The following is a 21481-nucleotide window of genomic DNA, read 5'->3' as shown; positions in this document are numbered from 1 at the left end:
GGTCTTTATAGGTTAAAATACTGGTACCAAACAGCACTGCTGGCATGATTATTGGCAAGGGTGGGAATTACATTAAGCAAATTAAAGAAGAGAGTGGTTCATACGTCCAGATTTCTCAAAAAGCAAAAGATCAGACTCTTCAGGAGAGATGCATAACTGTCATTGGTATGTATGCTGTTTCGATATTTTCAAATTACTCATTTTTATTTGATGAAAGTGAGTATTATAAGGTTTTAAATAAATGTTTTTCTTTTTGTACAGGTGACATGGAAAGCAATAAGACTGCTTGCAGAATGATTTTGGTAAAAATTGTTGAAGACCCTCAAAGTGGTAGTTGCCTTAATGTAAGTTATGCAGATGTTTCTGGCCCCGTTGCTAATTATAACCCAACAGGCTCTCCATATGCAAATAGCGGACAGCATACACCTATGCATTCTGGTACATTCAGCTCAACTGCCAGTCTGAATACTACAGGTGGGTTGCTTGTTTACACATTGGTGTTAAACAGTTTGGTTATTGTCTTTGATCACTTGCAAGGTGCCACTGTCAGATTAATTGCATGATTGCATATTGTAAAACATTTAAATTTACCATCACTACACGCACGCGCACACACACACCATCCCGTCCCACCCCTCCCCTCTCTACCTCTCCCCTTGTGTGGTGGAGGGGCTTCAAAATTATATCCGATGGGCTCTATGGAAGGTGCAGATATGCAGCAGTAACACACACTTTTCAGAGCATGACTGTCATGTGCAACAGAGAGATAAGACAAGAGGTCATCAGTAGCAGAACATAGAAATGAGAGGACAGGTATATGAAATTACAGCATCCTTGTATACTTGCTAATTAGTTACTTACCATAACATAAGAGGGATTTGATGTGATTGGTAGAATGGCCCCTTAGTGGCAGTGATGGATACAATCTTTCTTTGTCCTGCTTGGCAACTATAGTTGTCCTACAGCTTTTGGGCTTGTACAGCTGCTGTAAACATTGCAGTTGAAGCATGAGAGACACTTGAAAATATAAATTGCCTCCTTGAGTTTCAAGGGCAGTGATATGCCACAGCAACTGGTTTCTTCATGTTCATCAATCTATCAGTAAAATAAAACCAAACCTGACCACCAATAAAGCACTTCACGTATTCCTAGCCTTAGCACCCATTCAAATGATGTATTTTATGAAACTCTTGGGATGTGATGTAGATCCGGGGGGGGGGGGGGGGGGAGATATATTGAAAGACAATGGGCACAGATGTCTTCGTTCAGATATAAAATTCCCATATTTTGTCTGCTTTAATAAATGATTTTGTAGGATTAAAAAATATAAACAGGCATTTTGAGAGCATGTGTCTGGAGATTTCCCGTCTGAACTCAAACTTTTGGAATGTGGGATTTTGCTTCACAAATTGAAGAATAGTTTAAGTGAACTTGTGCTATAATTTGATCTCTTAATCACATTTGAGTGATGCAGACTTGAAACCCCCATGTTACCAGTCTATATACATTTTTGTTTACATCATTTCTCATGAATGCTGCATGTTTCCCCAACAATATAATGGCTGATGTTTTCTATGTCCTCAAAATAAAAATTGTTTCATGTTGCTGTAAAATGTCAGATAATTTGAGGCCTCACATTCTGCTAGAGTTATATATGTAGACAACCACAGCTCGTAGGATGTAGTATTTTGTAGCCTGTTGGTATTAACTTTAAAAATAGTCATCAGGAAATTAATTTTGCTCTTTTCTTTCTCACAGTTGGAGGCATGCTACTAAACGGACTAAACCTAAGCCTGAATTTAGGATCACCAACAGCAGGTACATCATTGACAACACAGTTACTGGAACACATCCAAGTCGTGTTACGTGGAAGTGGCTTTTCGGAACAAGCGACAGGAGAAATAACAGCTGCAATGAGCACGTTGGCTCGCTATGGAATCCTCGGCATGGGCCTCGGTCTGGCAGGTGCAGGGACAGCAGCTGGGGGCAGTGGTCCAGCTGGCTACTTAGGAGCAGATGCACCTGCGTCAGCAGCAAATGGTGGTGGCGCCTTTGGGCCCATCGGCACGGTGCGTAATAGTGCGCCGCGGTGGTGACGGGACTGACTGGCGCGCTCTCAGGTTATACTCAACAGATGGCCGCTTACGAAGTGGCCCTAGATAAAAACAAAGCCTTCTGAATTAGTACATTGAAGTTTAAATTATTTATCTCTCATTATGAGAGTCAGTTACTTGTCTTATTCTTAAATTATGGCAGCGTTTCTAGAAAACACACACAATTTGTATTGTTTATTTTATTATTATTTTTATGGTTCGTAATGTGTGAACACAAATGAACATGTAGAGCCATGGGCAGAACTGTAGTATTCTTTGTTTACTCAGTGTTGTTTTTCATTTTGTATACTTTCATCTTGTAAGCAATCTTCTTTGCAGAATACTGAAGGCCACACCAAAAGTTTCATTAAAATTGACTCTCATTGCTGAAGTATAAAGTCATTTTTCACAGATAGTGACCACAGTTCCACACAGTTATTCATACTTTCTCCTCCATAGTATTGAGCAAGGATATTTCTTATCCTCTGGATTTGTGAGCCTTTTGGACATACTTGTATGAAGTTGTTTTATCCAAGAGTTTGTATTGATCATTATAAACATCTTAATGTAGATTGAGCCAATAATAAACTTTCATTCTACTCACGTAACTGCATTTGAACATGAAGCTTAATTTCCTTTGTGTTTGTCACATTAACGTAAATCCTAGCTTATCATGAAACTGCCAAGTTTCTTTTATGAAACTTGGTATCATTACAGTCAGGTATTCTTGACGATTTTTCTGTACTGTACCATTTTAGACATACAGGGAGACTGCATAATTTTCTTCAACCTTTAATTAATTATGAAGTAAATGTAAGGTAAAATTCAGGTAAACAGACTTTTAGCTTTAAATAATAACACAAGAACCAAGTTTGTCATTTTTGAAGTGCTGTATTTACTTATTAGGAATATGACTTACGACATTATGCCCATGCACACTCTGTTAGTTTTCTAGCGTGACAGTACATGTATAAATGCCTTTATGGATGCAGCACACGGCTAAAAGCAGTACTTTAATTCATATACTTTAGTGTTGAATAATTGATATGTGCAACATTATTCATGTTTGATTATTCTATTTTATTAGAGGTGGTATATGTTTCAATATATAGACCTTTGCCAACCACTGATGCAGTGATGCCTGTAATATGTCCCTAATATTGTGATGTGTGCTACCGTCTTGTCAGAGTAGAATGTTGTTTTTTTACTCTTGTTCATTTTTATGTTGAAAGGGGGGGGGGGGGGGTGAGATGGAGATGGATAAGAATCTTACTGCTTGTCGTATGAACTGGTGATGGATAAGAATCTTACTGCTTGTCGTATGAAGTGGTTTTTTTGATTACTGCATCCAGAGTTTGGGCTATTTAATTCAAGAATATAGTAAGAGAAGTTATGTGTTAGAATAGCTAATCTTCTGTATAGTTAGGAAGGGGGGAAGAAAGAAAGATTGTGTTTAACGTCCTGTCAACATCGAGGCCATTAGAGACAAGAGCACAAGCTCAGGTGGTGTCAAGAAGGGGGAAGGAAATTGGCTGTGCGCTTTCAAAGGAACCGTCCTGGTATTTGCCTGGAGTGATATAGGGAAATCACAGAAAACCTAAATCTGCATTGCCGGACACGGATTTGAACCGTCGTCTTCCCGAATGCAAGTCCAGTGTGCTAACCACTGCGCCACTTCGCTTTGTCCCTTCTGTACATCAGCAGGGAGGTATGTCAACATTGAGACCCTGGTAACAGAAAATAAACAACAAAATTGTTGTGAATATGATGGGTAGGAAGTTCTCTACACTTGACTTGGTGACAAACTGTTCAGGAGTGATCATGTACAATGATTGTTCTACAAAAACAGTGAGGCTGTAAAAGATATTAGTGCAGGATTCAGTAACAATATCTTTCTTTTATTCCTTAATCTTAATGTAAAGAAATATGCACTTGTCCTGTGTGTGTGTGGGGGGGGGGGGGGGGGGGGTAGGCATGCTAGGCATGCTTTTTAGTAAACAAACAGATTGTAACAGCTGTATAAACTTCAGTTGAAGAAGGTAACATCTTTAGTAATCTGTACTCTTCGTATGTACAAACTGAGGTGGTAAATGACTACTTATGTCTTGTTTACAGACTTTTTTCAGTTAGATTGTCCCATTTTTTTACGCTGCAGTCCTAACAAACGCATACCTCAAGAACTGAAATTTGCTAGGTATTGTCCCCTTCATCCTGGTTCACTAATTAGAAACAACATAGCCAACAGCAGTATGTCTGTTTTGCGTAGGACTTGGACTTGGTATTTGAGAACCAGAAGAGCGCACATTGTCATCTTCAAATCGGCCTTGAAAGTGATTGGAGATAGTACCGCAGTGTTTAAGCTTCTTGGTGCATTAGCTTATTGTTATTATTAAAGGGTCTAAATGCATAACTGTAGCTGTGGTGTTGTCAGTGGAGCAAATGACAAGCTCTCTCCCACCTTTTAACAGCTTTATGCCAGTGGAAACTTGCACTGCGAGACATGTAGACTGACCATAAACTTTGAGGATCTTAAGTTTCTGAAACAGTCTTCTTAAATGGAGTGCAACGCTTCATAAAGCCCTTTTGACTGTTACCTTGATTAACAATTGAATTTTGAGAACCATAGTACCTTGTGTAAGTTGCTGCTACTTTGTGATATAAACATTGATCGTTCAGTATTGAATGACACACACACATACTTCTGTAGAATAGTGTCTTTATTGGGCAGCGCTCACACCAGGTGTCAATAAACTGTTATATAGATGTTTAAAAGTATATCCTGTCATCTTGATACTCTGCAATCTTCCGTAACGTTACACAGTCCGCGTGGTTCTTATTGCCCGGCATGAAACTTTACCAGTCTGATCATGTTTGTGTACAATATTCTTAGTAGCCTGGCCTCATCAGTTGAAATTTTAACCTTTTGAATATTTTGTGGTAAGGGGCAGTAACTGCCATGTGATAAAACTCTCAATAAAGTCGGAATCATTAAACATGGGAGCAAAATTTTTTCTGTTTCCGTTGTTGGGCCTACAGTATTATGTGAACTGTGCATTATTGCAGAACACACTTTCAGAGAAAAATGGACTCAATAAGGTCTTATAAAGGAAAAAAACTATTATATTTCAAAACCGCGTTTTATGCTTGCTGAAAGTAACACAGTTCATACTTTGTCTGGTTTTTGTCATTGGGCATAACTCTTGGAAACAAGTGTTATTATCACTGCATATTTGGTGTGTTGTTGTTTCTTCTCATTTGTGGATAACAATCTGCTCTTGTTGTTTTTAAGTTAAAAATAAATAGCAGTGAAACTTTCGTTTTACTTCTTTTCTTCATCTAAATTCGTATGACATATGTTTGTTTATTCTTATTCTGTTTGTACAATTTCCTCTTCATACTTTCAGAACCCTTGCACATTGGTTATTTTCATTTTATGTTGTGCTTTTTTCCAATTATCAGATCTCTTTTGTTATGTTCATTGTCTGCAAGTAAACAGTCACAATCACCACCCTAGAAATGTATTTTTGCTGTATGTTTGTTAATTAGGAACAAAAGTATACAGAGGACACCCTGCCTTTTCTGATTGGCTTCTCTATCCAAACTTCGCCATTTGTAAATTTTCTTTTCTTTTTAGCTCTGAGGGAAATGATTGGTACTGTGGTTATGGTACTGTACTTCTATGTTTTGTTCATATTCCTGTTTGGACATAATAATGTAGGTTGTGTGTGGTTAACTTACTTGACAGAATTCGAGATGGTTCCTTAAATGAAGCCAATAACAGTTTCTTTCCTTAAGACTTGATCCCTTTCCTTCAGACTTGATCCTAACTTTGAGTTCTGTCTAATGCCGTCAACACTGCTGGGACATTGAGTTTGTAATCTTCCTTCCTTCTTTTATAGTCCCTTCCGCCTGTGATGGTTTTCTTTGAGACAAACTATCATAAGAAAAGCTGCAATTATTAGTTCTTTCTTTGTCTTGTCTTAGTTTAGAAAATCATTTCCTTTTTGCAAATTAAGTGTAACCTCTTTTCTTCCTTATAATAGTCGAAACAAAATAAGTGTCAAACATAATGTATGTAATGTGTGTTTACCAACTATTGAAAGCTTATTTTCAATATCAAGCTGTTTTATATTGAAGACATTACCTGTGAGAGCTTTTCGTGTTGCTCAAGAAGAATTTTTAACATAAATTATGAATACTGTAGGCAGTATTCATTATCATTTAATGCTGCCATTTTGCTTGTTGAAGGTTTATTTTGGTGTAATATAAAACACGGATTGTAGTAAATATAGCTACAAATGGGAGAAATATGCTGAAATACATACAAATTGAAATTGATGTGCAAAATATACAAAGTTCCCAGACATTATCTCATCCATCCGTGTTCAGTATCTCTCATCATGAAACAAGCTGTCAGGGTTGTAGAATTAGTGAAACTATACACAATATCAAAAGGAAAATTCAATTCATAAAACTAAAAAATTATAAAGATGCTGAATGGATGTCCAACACTTTGTAATATCTGCCATCCTCACATTGCACATTGATACAGAAGCAGATATTAGAAAGCTGCAATATTAACTAATTATTGTTAGACTGCTGTAAACAGTTTGACCATGATCAGTCTAAATCTGACAGTCAGTCTTATCTGATAAGAGTACAAGTTTTGTGGATGGTAATAACTATCCTTTATATGTAGAAGAAATTTAGCACTGTTTGAATATTTGGATATCTGCTGCTTTCAGCCGGCATTTAAAGTAGTTTAATTGTACTGTTTTTGTGTTCTCTGCTCATAGTTGACAAAGTCAAATAGAAATACCTTTCTACCACTGACGGTGGCCAGTGTCAGTAAATGATGTAAAACATTTTCTGTAATCATGTCAAAGGAATATTTAGTATCAAATATTTTGATGCAGGTTGTGGGATTAAACTAGGGGTGATGCACTTCTTCAAACTGAGGTGAAACTGGATCCAGGTGAAAAATCTACACGTAAGAGTGAGAGCCAGAGCCTAGGCGGATGTTCAAATAATGAATTCTAATAAGAGAATAATGACTTTTTGATACATATTGTGTATCTTAGAAAATAATAAGGGATCCTGTTTTGAAGGGCTTGCTTTAAAGGTATAATCTAACTATATTGATCTAGACAAATTCTTAAGTGAATGCACCTTACAGCTTTAAGCTTTGCATACCTCAGAGGTGTTACTGTTCCGTAACGAGAAGCTTTGTTGTTAATGACATGAACAATAGTAGGAGGGGGTCAAACTGGTGGTGGTGGTGGTGGTGGTGGTGGTGGTGGTTGTGGTGGCGACAAGGTCAGTGGGGCATACGATAAACAATCTGATCAAAAATATTAGAAAGAAATCATACCATCAGCAATACAATTGTATATTTATTCTCTACCGGTTTCAGTAGCAACAACCATATTTACAGAAGAGAGACAGTATACATGAATGAATCAAAAATAGATTTTCATCAAATACTATACAACCAAATGTAGAACAAATGTAACTGTCATAAGAGTCTGCCTGAACACAATCCGTGAAAACGTGCTGTGCATTAGCACAATTACAGAACTGTATCCTGGATGGGAACTTCACACTTGATAAAAGTAACTTGAGTTATTAAGTTTAACGTTCTCACCAAATGTGCATTGCTGTAATTGTGCTAATGTACAAAATGTTTATATGGATTATGTTCAGGCAGACTCTCATGATAGTTAAGTATGTTTTACATTTAGTTGTATAGTATTTCAGGAAAATGTAAATATGATCCAATAATGTATACTGATTTTGTCCTTTGAAGGTGGTTGTTGTAACTCAAACCGGTAGACAATAATTATACAGTTGCAGAACTGATAGTGCAAATAAGACTGAAGAGTCACCTAAGCAAAGTCTTACTGATGCAAATTATCGGTACACCCTTAATGTAATGCAGAATTGACTGTTATATGCCGGGAGAGACAGATCTACCAGCATAAAAGGAGGTGGAGAGTATTGTTTGCAAGTAGAGAAGCAGTAATGCCAGAATGGGTGGGTCAGGACAGCTCAACGACTTAAAGTGTGGGCTAGTATTGGATGTCACCCGAGTAACAAATTCATCAAACATTTCAACCCTTCTAAAGCTGGTTGAGTTGACTGTTGATGATGTGATAGTGAAGTGGAAACATGAAGGAACAATCACAACTAACCAAGACTTCGTAGAGTGGGACGGTTGAGCATTACAGAGGGTCGTTGTAAAAGATCTTCGAAGACTTCAGTTGGCGAGTTCCAAAGTGCTGCCAGCAATCCACCTAGCACAATAACAATGTATAGGGAGTTTTGAACAATGGGGTACATTGGCTGAGCAGCTCCTTGTCAGCCGTACTTTTTTTGTAGTCATTGCTAAGTGATGCTTGAGGTAGTATAAAGATCTAAGCCACTGGGCAGCAGGTGATTGGAACCAAGTAATTTGGAGGGATGAATCTTGCTGTATCCTGTGCTAATCTGATGGAGGGTTTGGGTTTGGAGACTGTTTCCTGTCATGTGAAAAGTGCAGGAGGTTGTATTGTTGTATGGGGTATGAACCCTGTATTGTGATTGAGGAAACACTAAATGTGTTAGGATGTGAAAATATTTTACAGCATTGTGTGCTGTGTACAGTAGAGGAGCAGTTTAGAAACCTCGTACTGTTTGTATTGACATGACAGTGCACCCTATCATAAAGCATCATCTGTAATAGAAAATTATTTGTGGACAACAACATTCCCGAAATGGACCGGTCAATCCACAGTCCTGTCCTGAAGCCAACGGAACACCTTTGGAATGAGTTATAATGTGACTTTGCTCCAGACCCCAGCTTCCAATGTCACTATCTTCTCTGGTTTTGGCTCATGAGGAAGAAACAGCTGCCATTCCTTCAGACATTCAGACACCTCCGTGAAAGTTTCCCCAGCAGAACTTGAGCCATCGTAAAAACAAAGGGTGACACGCCTCCGTAATAATGTCCATTAATAGTAGCAGTACAGGGTATCCTTTGCCACACACTGTACAGTGGCTTGTGGAGTATCTGTGTAAATTTAGAATAGATGTAAGAGTATTTTTGATGCAACAGAAGTTCTTTGTTGTGTGAGTAGAGTGCTGAAAAATCATGCTAATGTAATCTGAGTAGTATGTTTCTACACTGTATGTAGCATTGAGGTGTAGTGTGCATTATGAACTTCATTTTGTAGTATTTGCATGAGACTGGTAATGACAGAGGCAGTAAGAGAGCAGGCCTACTCAGGGGAAGTAACAGATATTGGTTTAGAAAGTTTTACAAATATTTATGATTTTAGTTAAAAGTGTGGTATATTCTGTTAAAAAGTATTGCCATCAAATTGTTTTGTTTTGACACATTTGCAAGATCCATTTCACAGTTGAATAATGAAGGCACTGTTGTTACAAAGCAAATAAGTTGCCATAAATGTGCTCTCAAACATACTTATTTCGCATCTATTAATAGCAAGTTATAGTCCATTAACTCATCACGTACTCTCCCTTCATGCTTATCTCAGTTCTGTGTAAAAATAACCTATGCTTATAAAATATTATAGTGTCCTCAAAAAAAAAAAAAAAAAATTTCTGGAAGTAACCCAAAGATCACTTGCTGGATCCAATTTTACCAAGAAAACTATATTATTCCACACCTATTGCCTTGACAATAGAATGTAGGCATATCTTTACTCACACTCCATGAATATGGGGATATGATTTTCAAGAAAATGTTTTATCTGACAGTTCAGATGACTATTGAAGGTCATTGATGTAGTGCATTACTTATTATTATTATTACTATTGAAGGTCATTGATGTAGTGCATTACTTATTATTATTATTACAGATGTCATGCATTCAGCATACACAATGAATACCATTTTCAGGGATCAATTTACCACTCATTTTTTAAAAAAAATTACCTGCATCTTTAATACATTTTGGGTTTCTATAGCACTTCTTTCAGTGCAGAGGACCAATAGTTTTACTACTTTTTGCACTTCCCAGTTTATTTAATATAGTTTATGTTGTCTTGGAATAGTATGCAAGAGTGTATTTTACATCATAATAAGAAATACTAAATGCTGGTTTGACTGTTAATAGATCAATGTGACATACAAACCAAGCAACACTTTGGTCAGAGCAAGTTTGGCAAGAACTATTTGGTGTCAACTGTTTAGTTCAGTCAGGTTTTTACCTGCTGGGTTTCATTGGATTTTCACAGTTTAATACTGATAAACCAGCTGTATGAAACGAAGTGAATGAACAGAATACTTTTGTGGTGGTGGGAAGAAGTGAAGTGAAGTGAAGTGAAGTGCAGTAGCAGAATGAACTGGAATTCTGGTCAGGTGAGAACAAGGTTACTAACACTGTCGAAAAGGGTTAATACAGCAGTAGGTCTAATAAAGAGTAGGAATGCAGGTTGATTACTATGTACAGCACAGTGAAGGCATTATTGTAGGCAAAATACACAAGGCCATGACACACAACACTAATAAAAATGTAAATGTGTACTAACTCCACATAATGAGGGGAATAAAAAATTGTATGATGAGATAAAAGAAGTTATTCAGTTTCTTAAGGGATAAGAAATTTTAATTCTGATGAACAACAGAAATCAGTAGCAGGAAAAGGATAAATATCTTGGACTGGGGGAAAGGAATGAAAGAATTTTGCATGTATCACAATGTAATCATTGCAAACTCGTCTTCATAGTGTTTATAGATTTAGACAAAGCTTAGGACAGTGTTGACTGGACTACTCTTTGAATTATTTTAGGTAGGAGGGAAAAATAGTAATGGGTTTCTGTCAAAAGTAGAAAGATGTTAAAAGAGAGGCAGACGGAGCAAGGCAGGGCTGTAGCCTGTCACTGAAGTTATTCCCTATGCACATTGAGGAAGCAGTAAAGGAAACAAAAAATAAATTAGGAAACAATATTGAAGTTCAGTGAGAGAAATAAAAACATTGTTGTTTACTGATGACATTGTAACTCTTTCAGATATGGCAAAGGACTTGTTGAAGGGAATAGTTAATATTGTAAAAAAAGATGTAGGAAGATGAATATAAAAAGGTGATAATGTTGCTAGTTAAATTGGTCAATGCCTATAGAATTGGATTAGGAAGTGAAAACATTATAAATGTTAGATAAGTTTTGCTATTTGGGCAGAACAATGTCAGTGGTTGAAGAAGAAAAAGAGTTAAAATGCAGACTGCCAGCAGCTAGGAATGTGATTCTGAAAAAAAATTAATTAACATTGGATATAAATAACCCTTTCCACACCGGACTCAAATGAAATGGATTTACCTGAATATTTTGACCTATACACATCACAGGGATCCTGCGCTTTCAATGTTTGCTGATTGGAAGCAAGGAAACACTCAGGTCTGTGTGAAAACAATGTGTGGGAAATGTTTGTCTGTTTGAAAATATTTTCTGGAAGTATTTGTCATGAATGTAGCATTGCATGGATGCGAAACATGGATGATAAACAGTACAGACAATAACAGTGTAGGAACTTTAGAAGTGCGGTGCTTCAAAAATTTGCTGAAGATTAGGTGGGTGAACAGGGTAACCAATTACGAGGTTGGAAATAAAAGATCTTTAAGGTACAACTTGGCTAAAAGAAGGGATATGTTGGTAGGACACATCCTGAGGCATCAAGAATACATAATTTGGTAGTTTAGGAAAATATGGCAGTTAAAAACGGCAAAGGATGTTGGCTGCAGTAATTATGGGAAGGTGGAGAAGTACCCATGACAGACTAGCACGGAGCGTTACCTCAAACCAGTCTTCAGACTGAGGACCACAGCAACAACACTTTGGTTGTGTTATGCAGTAAAATTCCCATGAGGTGGTTTCTCTACGATATCCGTTCTTCCAAGAGTACTAGTACCACTTGGTATGTAGAGTAACTGCGAAGCTCATATAATAACAGAGCAGTGTAGAGTGCTGTTCGGCACACAATTTTAATTTTCCAGGAAGTTCCTATAGATAAAGTTTAAAACTTGTGAAATCATTAGATAAATGGTTGGATGCCTAAGCTGATTCTAAAATATTGAATAGTGAAGTACAAATTTTCTAGAATGTAAAATTGTTCATCAGATTAGAATATGTAATAGGCATACCCTACTTTGCATGTTTGTGGTAATCAAAGTAAAATATTAGAGGGCCATTATAAAGATCAATCTCTCTCTCTCTCTCTCTCTCTCTCTCTCTCTCTGGGTTGGTTGGTCGTAGAACTGTGTAGTGACTCCTTTTTTCATTCGGGAATTTCCTTTTCCATTTATTTCACCGCAAGCCTCTTTCTATACTGTGTAACTTTTTTTTATGTAAGGTCAAATGTAAATGAAAGACTTTATTTACACGTATAATCTATTTCAGATGTACAAAGTTAAGTGGAGATCATGCAAGTGTTCCACAGCATTTCACCCAAGATGACCTTGATAAATGTCAAAATATTGTATTTTCTTATCGTATGCGTCAATCCTCAAACTTCTGTATTATCACTGTGTGTGGAATGTGTCATTAAATTTCCCAGGAAGTAATGAAAATTACTGTTATATAGATTTCACTTGATTAACATTAGGCAGAAGATAGGCTTTGTTTTTAAGGAAATTATCAAAGGTGGTTGAATTTACAGTAAAGATAATGTCATAGTAAGGAGCTACATCACATTATTCTTTGCATTAATCTGAAGTGAGTAACTATTATAATGCCGTACTTGTGACATGAAAGTATCGGACTAAATTAAGTTCCTCCTAATACCACACATATAAGTAAAGTCCTGTGTGAGGAAACACTTTTATGTAACCTCAGAGACATATCAAACAGCCTCGGTTTCAAGACTGAACTAATGGCTTATCACTTGAAATACCTACGAACTTGTTCTTTGATTTTCTTCACATTTACAGAATGCCCAGAAAAAAATTCTAAAAGCAGTAAGATGCAATACTTGAAACTGTCTTTGCAAATAAAAATATTTCTGGGTGCTGCTAGCCACAAAAAATTTTCAGTGCGTTAAAATAAAATAGGAAGAAACTTCCACATGGGAAAAATATATTAAAAACAAAGATTCCAAGACTTACCAAGCGGGAAAGCGCCGGCAGACAGGCACAGTGAACAAAACACACACACAGAATTACTAGCTTTTGCAACCGATGGTTGCTTCTTCAGGAAGGAGAGGGAAAGACGAAAGGAAGTGGGTTTTAAGGGAGAGGGTAAGGAGTCAAGGAGTCATTCCAATCCCGGGAGCGAAAAGACTTCCCTTAGGGGGGAAAAAAAGGACAGGTGTACTCTCTCTCGCACACACACACACACACACACACACACACACACACACACACACACACACACACACACGTGTGTGTGTGTGTGTGTGTGTGTGTGTGTGTGTGTGTGTGTGTGTGTGTGTGTGTGTGTGTACGCGCGTGCGTGCGAGTGTACACCTGTCCTTTTTTCCCCCTAAGGGAAGTCTTTCCGCTCCCGGGATTGAAATGACTCCTTGACTCCTTACCCTCTCCCTTAAAACCCACTTCCTTTCGTCTTTCCCTCTCCTTCCTGAAGAAGCAACCATCGGTTGCGAAAGCTAGTAATTGTGTGTGTGTGTGTGTGTGTGTGTGTGTGTGTGTGTGTTTTGTTCATTGTGCCTGTCTGCCGGCACTTTCCCGCTTGGTAAGTCTTGGTATTGTCATTTAATGATAAGGAATTTCAAATGTTTGTATCAAATTTATTTTCATACAACCAGTAATTAAAAGTAAAAAGTTTTATTAAAATTATGATTCAGTATTTGTTAACATTTCCATTAGATTATAGTAAAAAATTTAAATAAAAGTAGAAAAAGTTGCTACTAATGAGAATCGAACCAGTGATTTTGCAATTATGGCTTGTGCAATGTGCATTCATGTACCGGGAATAATGCTAATAAACTCAAAATATTTTGTACTTAACTGTGCTCGGAGATAGTCTAATCTAGAATTTTTTGTAGATTGTAGATTTTTTTTTTTTCTGATGCCTGCACACTGACCTTCAGATTATTTACATATGAAGAAAATCAGAGAGAGTAATAAGGAGCCCTTGTGAATCCACGACATGATACTCTGCAATCCTAATATTGTTACCAAAAGTCAGAAAAAGGAGTCAGTGTGTACCTTACTGGTTAGTTTTGATAAATGCAAAGTAGATATTACAAGTGAAGTAGGTGTTAAATAAATATGTGGATGTCTGTACTGTAAACTTCGGCTATCTTCTGAAGTGTAAGAGAGGGTCTTAAGGCTATAGTACGGCCAGGGTAAATAAGTAACAATTTAATTTGGAAAAAATAGAATAAATTGAGTAGGAGAGCCACAAAGGCCATTGCCAATTATGGCCAAGATAAAACTGACTCTGAGGTGTTGGTGTAAAAGATGCAACCAACAGCTGAAGTATTTCAGAACATTTTTTGTTCTTTACGGTGTCATTCTATAATCATGGAGTGGGACTGGGAATGTAAACATATTTTAGATTGCAAGTGGAGCATTACAGTACCAGTGAAATGAATTCCAGTGAAGGTTATAAACCCCAAACAGTTGCACTGAAATGTCTATTACGATTACTGATGTTAGGATATTTATAATGTTTTGTAATATTGTGGCCACAACTTGTTGAGTTTGCTATTGAAGCATTACATTTGCACCTTTCTGCTAGACTGTTGCATCGTGCCTGCCCACAAACGAGATGCGTGCCAGCTAAGATGGCTAGAGTGTAATCAACCTTAAAGTACCTGTAAACTACAGTAAGAACTTTCATGTAAATACTACATAATAAACAATAATGAAAGCTTATCCTTCCTAGTAATATGATGGAATTGTGTTGCAAATGGGATTCCAATGTTAACATGTTGGATACAAAACAGTCAAAACAACTATGAACATCAAACTTTTTAAGGACCATTAGCAAGGTAAAGGTGCACCCATGACATTTGTGTCACATAATAGAAGTGTTTCTTTTTACCTCCTCTAATAACTCTATAAATTTGTGTATGCATTTTTTTACACACTGTACATAATTAGATGTATATGACAGTTGATAATGATCATGTAGTTCAAATCTGCCAAGTGCAATGACAAATTTTATTCAGATGATAGCCCCAGTGGAATTGTGATATCTTTAATTATATGTTTGATGGCTGTGCTGCACCCAAACATAAAGAAGATAATTGAAATGTATCACTGGAATAAAATTGACCTTGTTTAAATATATAAGTAGTTTACAGACTGACATAGCATGAAAAATCACACAGAAGATAACACAACCTGAAATGAGGTTGATGAGTAAGGATGGTGATGCCAGCGACCGAAAGATCATCATCAAGAGTGAGTCTATGGCAGAAGTAAAAATAAGGCAAATAGAAACAAAAATATGTCGGAAAATTTAAAAGGGTACTGAATTAAGAAATTTTGTAGGTGAACAGCAATGCAAGTAACAGACGAAGTACAAATTGAGTTTCAACTGATGAAAGATGGTGTGTGTGTGTGTGTGTGTGTGTGTGTTTGGGGGAGGGGCATTTGCATTTTTAAGTGATAGTAAGGCAAAAGAAAAAGGAGCTTTACCTTCCTTTCAGCCTTCTATCTGACGTACCAAGTGAGCTTGGGGGAGGGGGGGGGGGGGGGATGTACTGTGTAATTTAAATTTTGAACCCCATTACAATTTCGTATTTTTCACGTTGATGACCAAGCCAGAAGTGGGAGAAAAAAATCTTGTTACTGACCAGGATCAGTGATCTGACACTTTACACTTAAGCCACTTAACAGTAAAAAAAAATGGTTACACAGTTATCTGCACAACTGAAGTGCTGCAAAGTAATGAAAGAAGCAAACCACATAGATCTGAAGAGACAGTTTCGAGAAACTAATCCCCATTTAATTTAATTTTATGAATTATACGCATGTTATGTACATATCAATGACTTGGAGAAGGAAATGCCATAATTGCATTGTAAACTCATCAGTGTAAACAGCTGGTAGGGTATTTTCATTTCATTTGGCAGTTGATTTGCTCATGTGGACAAGCTGAAAGTTATCGAGATGTTGAATGGAAATTTGAGAAAAGTGTTCCTGTGTTAATGATGGCAACTTTATGTAAGAGCATTCAGTATAAAGTTAACAAATCAATCATTTGTGGAAATGTCAAAATAAGAATGTGTCAGCTTTGAGGTGAAAAACATAGAAATATTGTTCTGCTAATGTTTTTCAATATTTTGTTTGACTCTTGGGCATATGAACTTCTTACCGTGTTGGAAAAATCAAATAACAAACAACAATTACACTCACACCTCCTTCATAGCTACATGTATTGGTACTGCAGTTTGACTGGAGTCAGCTGTTGCTTCATATGCAGTGGGTGATGGCGAGAATCTAAGTGGGGAAAAAAGGTAGATCATGGCTGGAAGAGGCAGCAAATGCAATCAGCAGCAATGTGGTGCCAGTGAGCTTGCTCTGACAGGTAGGCAGATTTTCAGATGGTGCACCATGATTTTCAGATGGTGCACCATGATGTAGAGTGGTGATGTGGGAGGGGGAGGTAGAGCCACTGGACAGGAGGGTGTGAGTAGAATTGAGTAGCAAAAGGGAGGGGGGGGGGGTATTGAGACCAGGAGGACTGAAAGATCTAGAGATGTGCCGTAAGGTCAAACTCAATCTTTGTAGCTCAAAGGAGCTGGTATTCGTGGTGAGGATCCTTAAGGCCTGGACTGTGAAGCTGCCATTGAAGTTGAGTGTTACACTGAATGGGCACCAAAAAAACTGTGGCCAAGAGCAGAGTTGACTACTCATTGATGGATCAAGTCGCTGAGCACAACATATTAGACTTCACTGGTGGCCTCACAACACATGCCACGTGGATCTTCACCCAAATACCATCTTCTCGGAACTACATCCGCGGGATTTTTCCTTAAGATGTAGAATTTGATCCTGCACGTCCTAGCTTCATTCTCCCCTACCCCCATCACACACTGACCACCACCTATGTCTCAATGCCCCCCTCCCCCCACTTCACTATCGTCTTCCTGTCAAGTCTCTCTCTCCTTCGGTTCCATCTACCCCTCCCAATCCCCTACCCCCATGTCATTGTGAACCAGTCATGAGTCCCCTCCTGCCTTTGCCAGAGTGAGCTCACAGTCCCTCATTCCTATACTCTGTTCTTCCTGCCTCCTCTTACCAGCCATCAGCCACTCTTGCTTCCCTTTTCCTTTTCTCTGCTTCTTTCTCCTCACCCAATACAGCCCCTAAACCAGGTAAGCTGTAGTGCTGGTACAGCATAGACAAGCTGGATGATGTAGCCATGCGTGTGGAGGGGAGGGGGGAGGCGGCAACAAGCTCTAAGGAAGGACATCGTTTGAAAAAAGTTTTATCATCCTCCTAACTCCTCTTGCAGTACCACAGTTACCTATTAAAATGGATTTGATATGTTGTACTTCAGGTGTTTTCCATAGTTGCCATTTGTTTAAGTGGTAGTAAATTAGTCTATTACATTTCATTATTAGTGCAATGAAAGTGAAAGATTCTTGTCTCAGTGTTGTTTTATTGCGGATAGGAAGAAATTCACTAAATATTCTTTTTGAATCACAGTGCATCAAGTTATTGTGTTGTTTGTGGACCAGCAGTACTGTTACACTAGACCTTGACTGGTGGTAATTTTACCTATCTTTGGTTTTTGTCTGTTGTTGGATTTATCCCTTTGAATGCTTTTTATATGATGTTTCGGTGTGGGTTACTCATCTTCTAAAACACTATCACTCCATACTGTAATTTAGCAGTGAGTGTTTTATGAGGAATAACTTAGTTTACAGGTTTTTGCAACAGTAATCATCAGTGGGGTAAAAAAGTTTCAGATCTTGGATGCGCACACCGAAGCTTTCTCTGTCTGAAGTAGCATCGAAACATCTCAGTGAAACATGTTTATTTAATAGAAAATCAAAATTATACAGCCAGGGCATCTACATAGTTTAAATGTTTTGTAGTAGTTGCTAATTTGCAGCTGTGGTTGTAGAAGTGTAGAGTGATTGAAAATAAAAGTGCAGCATGGTTATTTTGTTTGTTTTAAAATAGAGCCTTCCAAAGTAAGGAAGTTAACTGTGTACCTAAAGTTTGTCATGTCAGTTTCTCTTTAGTAATTTAATATTTCCTAATAATGAAGAGATTTTTTTTTGTGTAAGTCACATAGCATGGCAAAACGTTTGTTACCTGTGCTTGTGCAGAGGTTAAGTACAGAAGAGGTAGATAGTAAGTTGTTTTAGGCACTTATCTGGTAGTGTTCATAACTATTGCAGGTTTGAGATTAGGCAAATTAAGAAAGCTGTTTTAATATCTTGTTTCTCTCTACAATGTATTCTATATATGTCACGATATACGGCTGTAAATAAGATAAATTTATTCTTCAGTAAAGTATGATGGAGGGAACAGTAGAGCTGTCTTTAAGGAAAGCCATCCTTTAGTTTTGTGCATTATCTTTTAAGAATATCATTGTGGTGGTTTTTGTAATAATTGTTATTCAGCTGTGCTACATTTTTGCAGAACTTAATAATTTTGGAAAACCAGAAATGTTGGAAGTTGTATAACTGGAAATGTTTTATAATAATCATACTAGTAGCAATAACGATACCTAAATTTCTCTTGATACAGGTGTCAGCAATTGGCAGCCCCAGTCCCACACCACGCTCCACTGACCGTTTTGGTTGCCCAAGTGATGGCTACGATCCTTTCAGGCGACAAGCGAGCTCTCCAGGTGTGGCCTCACCTGCATCTCTCAACAGCAATTCGTTTGGGTTAGGCACGGGTGGTGCAGTCTCACCACTGCTAAAGGGAGCAGGTGTAGATCTCAAGGCAGATCACAAGAAGGTTGATGTGGAAATAAGTGAAAGCATTGTTGGTGCAATACTGGGCCCTGGTGGCCGTGCACTTGTTGAAATCCAACATCTGTCGGGAGCAAGCATACAAATATCAAAGAAAGGAACATTCGCACCTGGTACTAGGAACCGTATTGTGACAATATCTGGAACACCCAATGCCATTACCAATGCCCGTTACCTCATAGAGCAAAGAGTAAGTGAGGAGGAAGCCAAACGGGCTAGGCATGGATCTCTAGGTCCTATTCTGCAGTAACATTGGCAAGGATAGCTTTGAATTTAAAACACAAAGTTGAGCTATTACTTAATTTCCTTCAAGGCGGTTGCTGGCACCGTCATTTTGGCAGAATAGGCAGCAAGCAAAACACTTGCAGAAAATTGTCAGTTGTTCCATAATTACATGACATATGTTGGTAAATTTGTTACACATTAATTTCATGTGCATTCTTCATTGTAATGTATTGTAAATATATGTATTCAGATGTATCACATCTCCCCATTTGTGATTATGTAGCTAGCTGCCTTTTTTTCTTACATGCAATCCTGTCACAATAATTAATGTACTTTGTGGCAAATGATTTCTTTCAAATGTTCTCGGGTTGTAGTCTGTTGTAAGTAATTGGGCAGTCTATTTTGACATGACATTCGTTAACTTTAAACATAGAAATATTTTTACCTGCTCATAATTAACGCTTCCCATTTTTTCCACTCATGAGCATTTGTTGTACATTCAATGTCACATCATTGCATCACTGTTACAGGTTATACAATAAAGTTTAACTCATGAGAGAGATCTGTTAAGGGATGAATGTGTGGAGTTTTGTGGAGTGTGTTCAGTGGATGAAATGTTTGCGGAAAGTTGCCTTGTATGGGTAGCACACTGATAATCTTTGTTCTGTGATAAATATATTTCAGTGTTATATGAACATTCTGCACCCTTGTTGACAACAATCCTTTGATAAAGTGTTTGTGTTAGCTGCATTGATGTAGTATTTGTGTAGGTAGTTTCCACAAGGGATTATGGTTCTGTTTTCTCTGTGCTTAATAGCATGTCGTGTTTTCTCATAACATTAATCGTGGTGTTGGGAAATGAGTGGAACTCGCATCATTGTTGTGAGTTATGACGTCCATATGCATTTTTCAAGTTGTAGTGTTTTATCATTATCAGATTCATTGGTGAAATGTGATAACTACTGTATAGATGAGTGTCTTCAGTGTCAAGTTACCATTATATTTTTATTGTCAGTACCTTTCATTATTATTACCATTAAGCTATAGATAGTGTACAGCAGAACAACTTGCCCTACTGACACAAAGATCATGACTGTTTGGCAGTAAATTTAGTTGGTGGAAATTTTCCAGAAAGGTTTCTCTAAAATTATACACTATTTATGTATGTTGTACAGTGCTTCTTGGAAGCAAGAAATTGTGAGAAAATTAATATGTGAGCAAGAAATCTCTTGTTGATCTTTGTTTTTCCGTTTTTATAAATTCTAATATGTTCCTAAGAGTTATGTAAAATTTTCATTCTAGATGTCTTGATTTTTTCTTTTTTTTATTTTAGTTGAAAATAGATGTATTTGAGGACCTAAGATATCATTAACTGTTCATTAAATTGTTTTAAGTAAGTGAACTATGGATGATATAATTTTTTCTGACTCATTATGGTGCATACAACAATTAGAAACTCTGTTTTCTATTGTGGGGGCGGGGGGGGGGGGGGGGGGAGATTAGACATTGGTGCCATACATGGAGGCCTGGGTATATTGGCTACGCAGTAATAAAAGCCAAAATGATTGCTATGTTATGTATGTGTGTATATATTTTTACTATGTAATACCATTTTACATAGTCATTCATTTGTCAATTCCATTATATTTATTATCTGTTCTTGCGTAATACAGAGTGACGTACTTCCATTTTCTGGAACTTCAAGTACTTGATTGTTTTGTTACTTTGGACATGTCTTGTTAAGCAGACTGAATTGTTCAGTTCTCCAGTAATTCACATTTCCCTAATTGATAAAAATTGTTGAAATATTTTGGAAAATCTTATATTTGTAAAAAGGATGGCATGTTTGAAGATGTTTATAGAAAGAAAACTCATTTTCATGTGTAAATCATTGGTTCATTAAAAATAAATTTCATGACAGCAATGTGTCGTGATGTGAGTTTTATGTTGCTAAGTGAACAGCATCTGTCTATGTTAGTATTTAATTATATGTTTATTTTGTGTCCAAATAACAAAAAGTTTTCGGACATTCTGAAATTGGTACCTGGAGGATGGGGAGTAGTAGGCACCTATCTGACTATGGCTGTCAAAACTGATCATTGCAATTAACTGCAGTGAATGAAAATTTCTGGGAATCATAAGACGCAACAATACATTTTATAACATTTAGCGTGTGTGTGTATACACACACACACACACACACACACACACACACACACACACACACACACACACACACACACACACACAGAAACTGGTTTCA

The 21481-nt window shown here is 37.3% G+C and overlaps 1 protein-coding gene across 4 annotated transcripts in view; it reads left to right on the top strand.

The window, feature by feature from the left end:
- The window catches only part of LOC126365825 (RNA-binding protein Pasilla), a 76623-nt gene extending 55481 nt beyond the window's left edge, over nucleotides 1-21142 (top strand). For all 4 annotated transcript variants that reach the window (XM_050008446.1, XM_050008445.1, XM_050008448.1 and 1 more), the window contains exons 4-7: nucleotides 12-165; nucleotides 262-474; nucleotides 1759-2069; nucleotides 18764-21142. In XM_050008446.1, the coding sequence (XP_049864403.1) occupies nucleotides 12-165; nucleotides 262-474; nucleotides 1759-2069; nucleotides 18764-19243 (1158 nt within the window). In that variant the 3' untranslated portion in view covers nucleotides 19244-21142. The remainder of the gene's footprint in view (nucleotides 1-11; nucleotides 166-261; nucleotides 475-1758; nucleotides 2070-18763) is intronic.
- The last annotated feature ends 339 nt before the right edge of the window (nucleotides 21143-21481 follow it).

This window comes from Schistocerca gregaria, chromosome 4 (assembly GCF_023897955.1).
Source record: "Schistocerca gregaria isolate iqSchGreg1 chromosome 4, iqSchGreg1.2, whole genome shotgun sequence".
Taxonomy (NCBI): domain Eukaryota; kingdom Metazoa; phylum Arthropoda; class Insecta; order Orthoptera; family Acrididae; genus Schistocerca; species Schistocerca gregaria.
The sequence above is the reverse complement of the archived record's forward strand: the minus strand, read 5'-3'. Positions and strand labels throughout refer to the sequence as shown.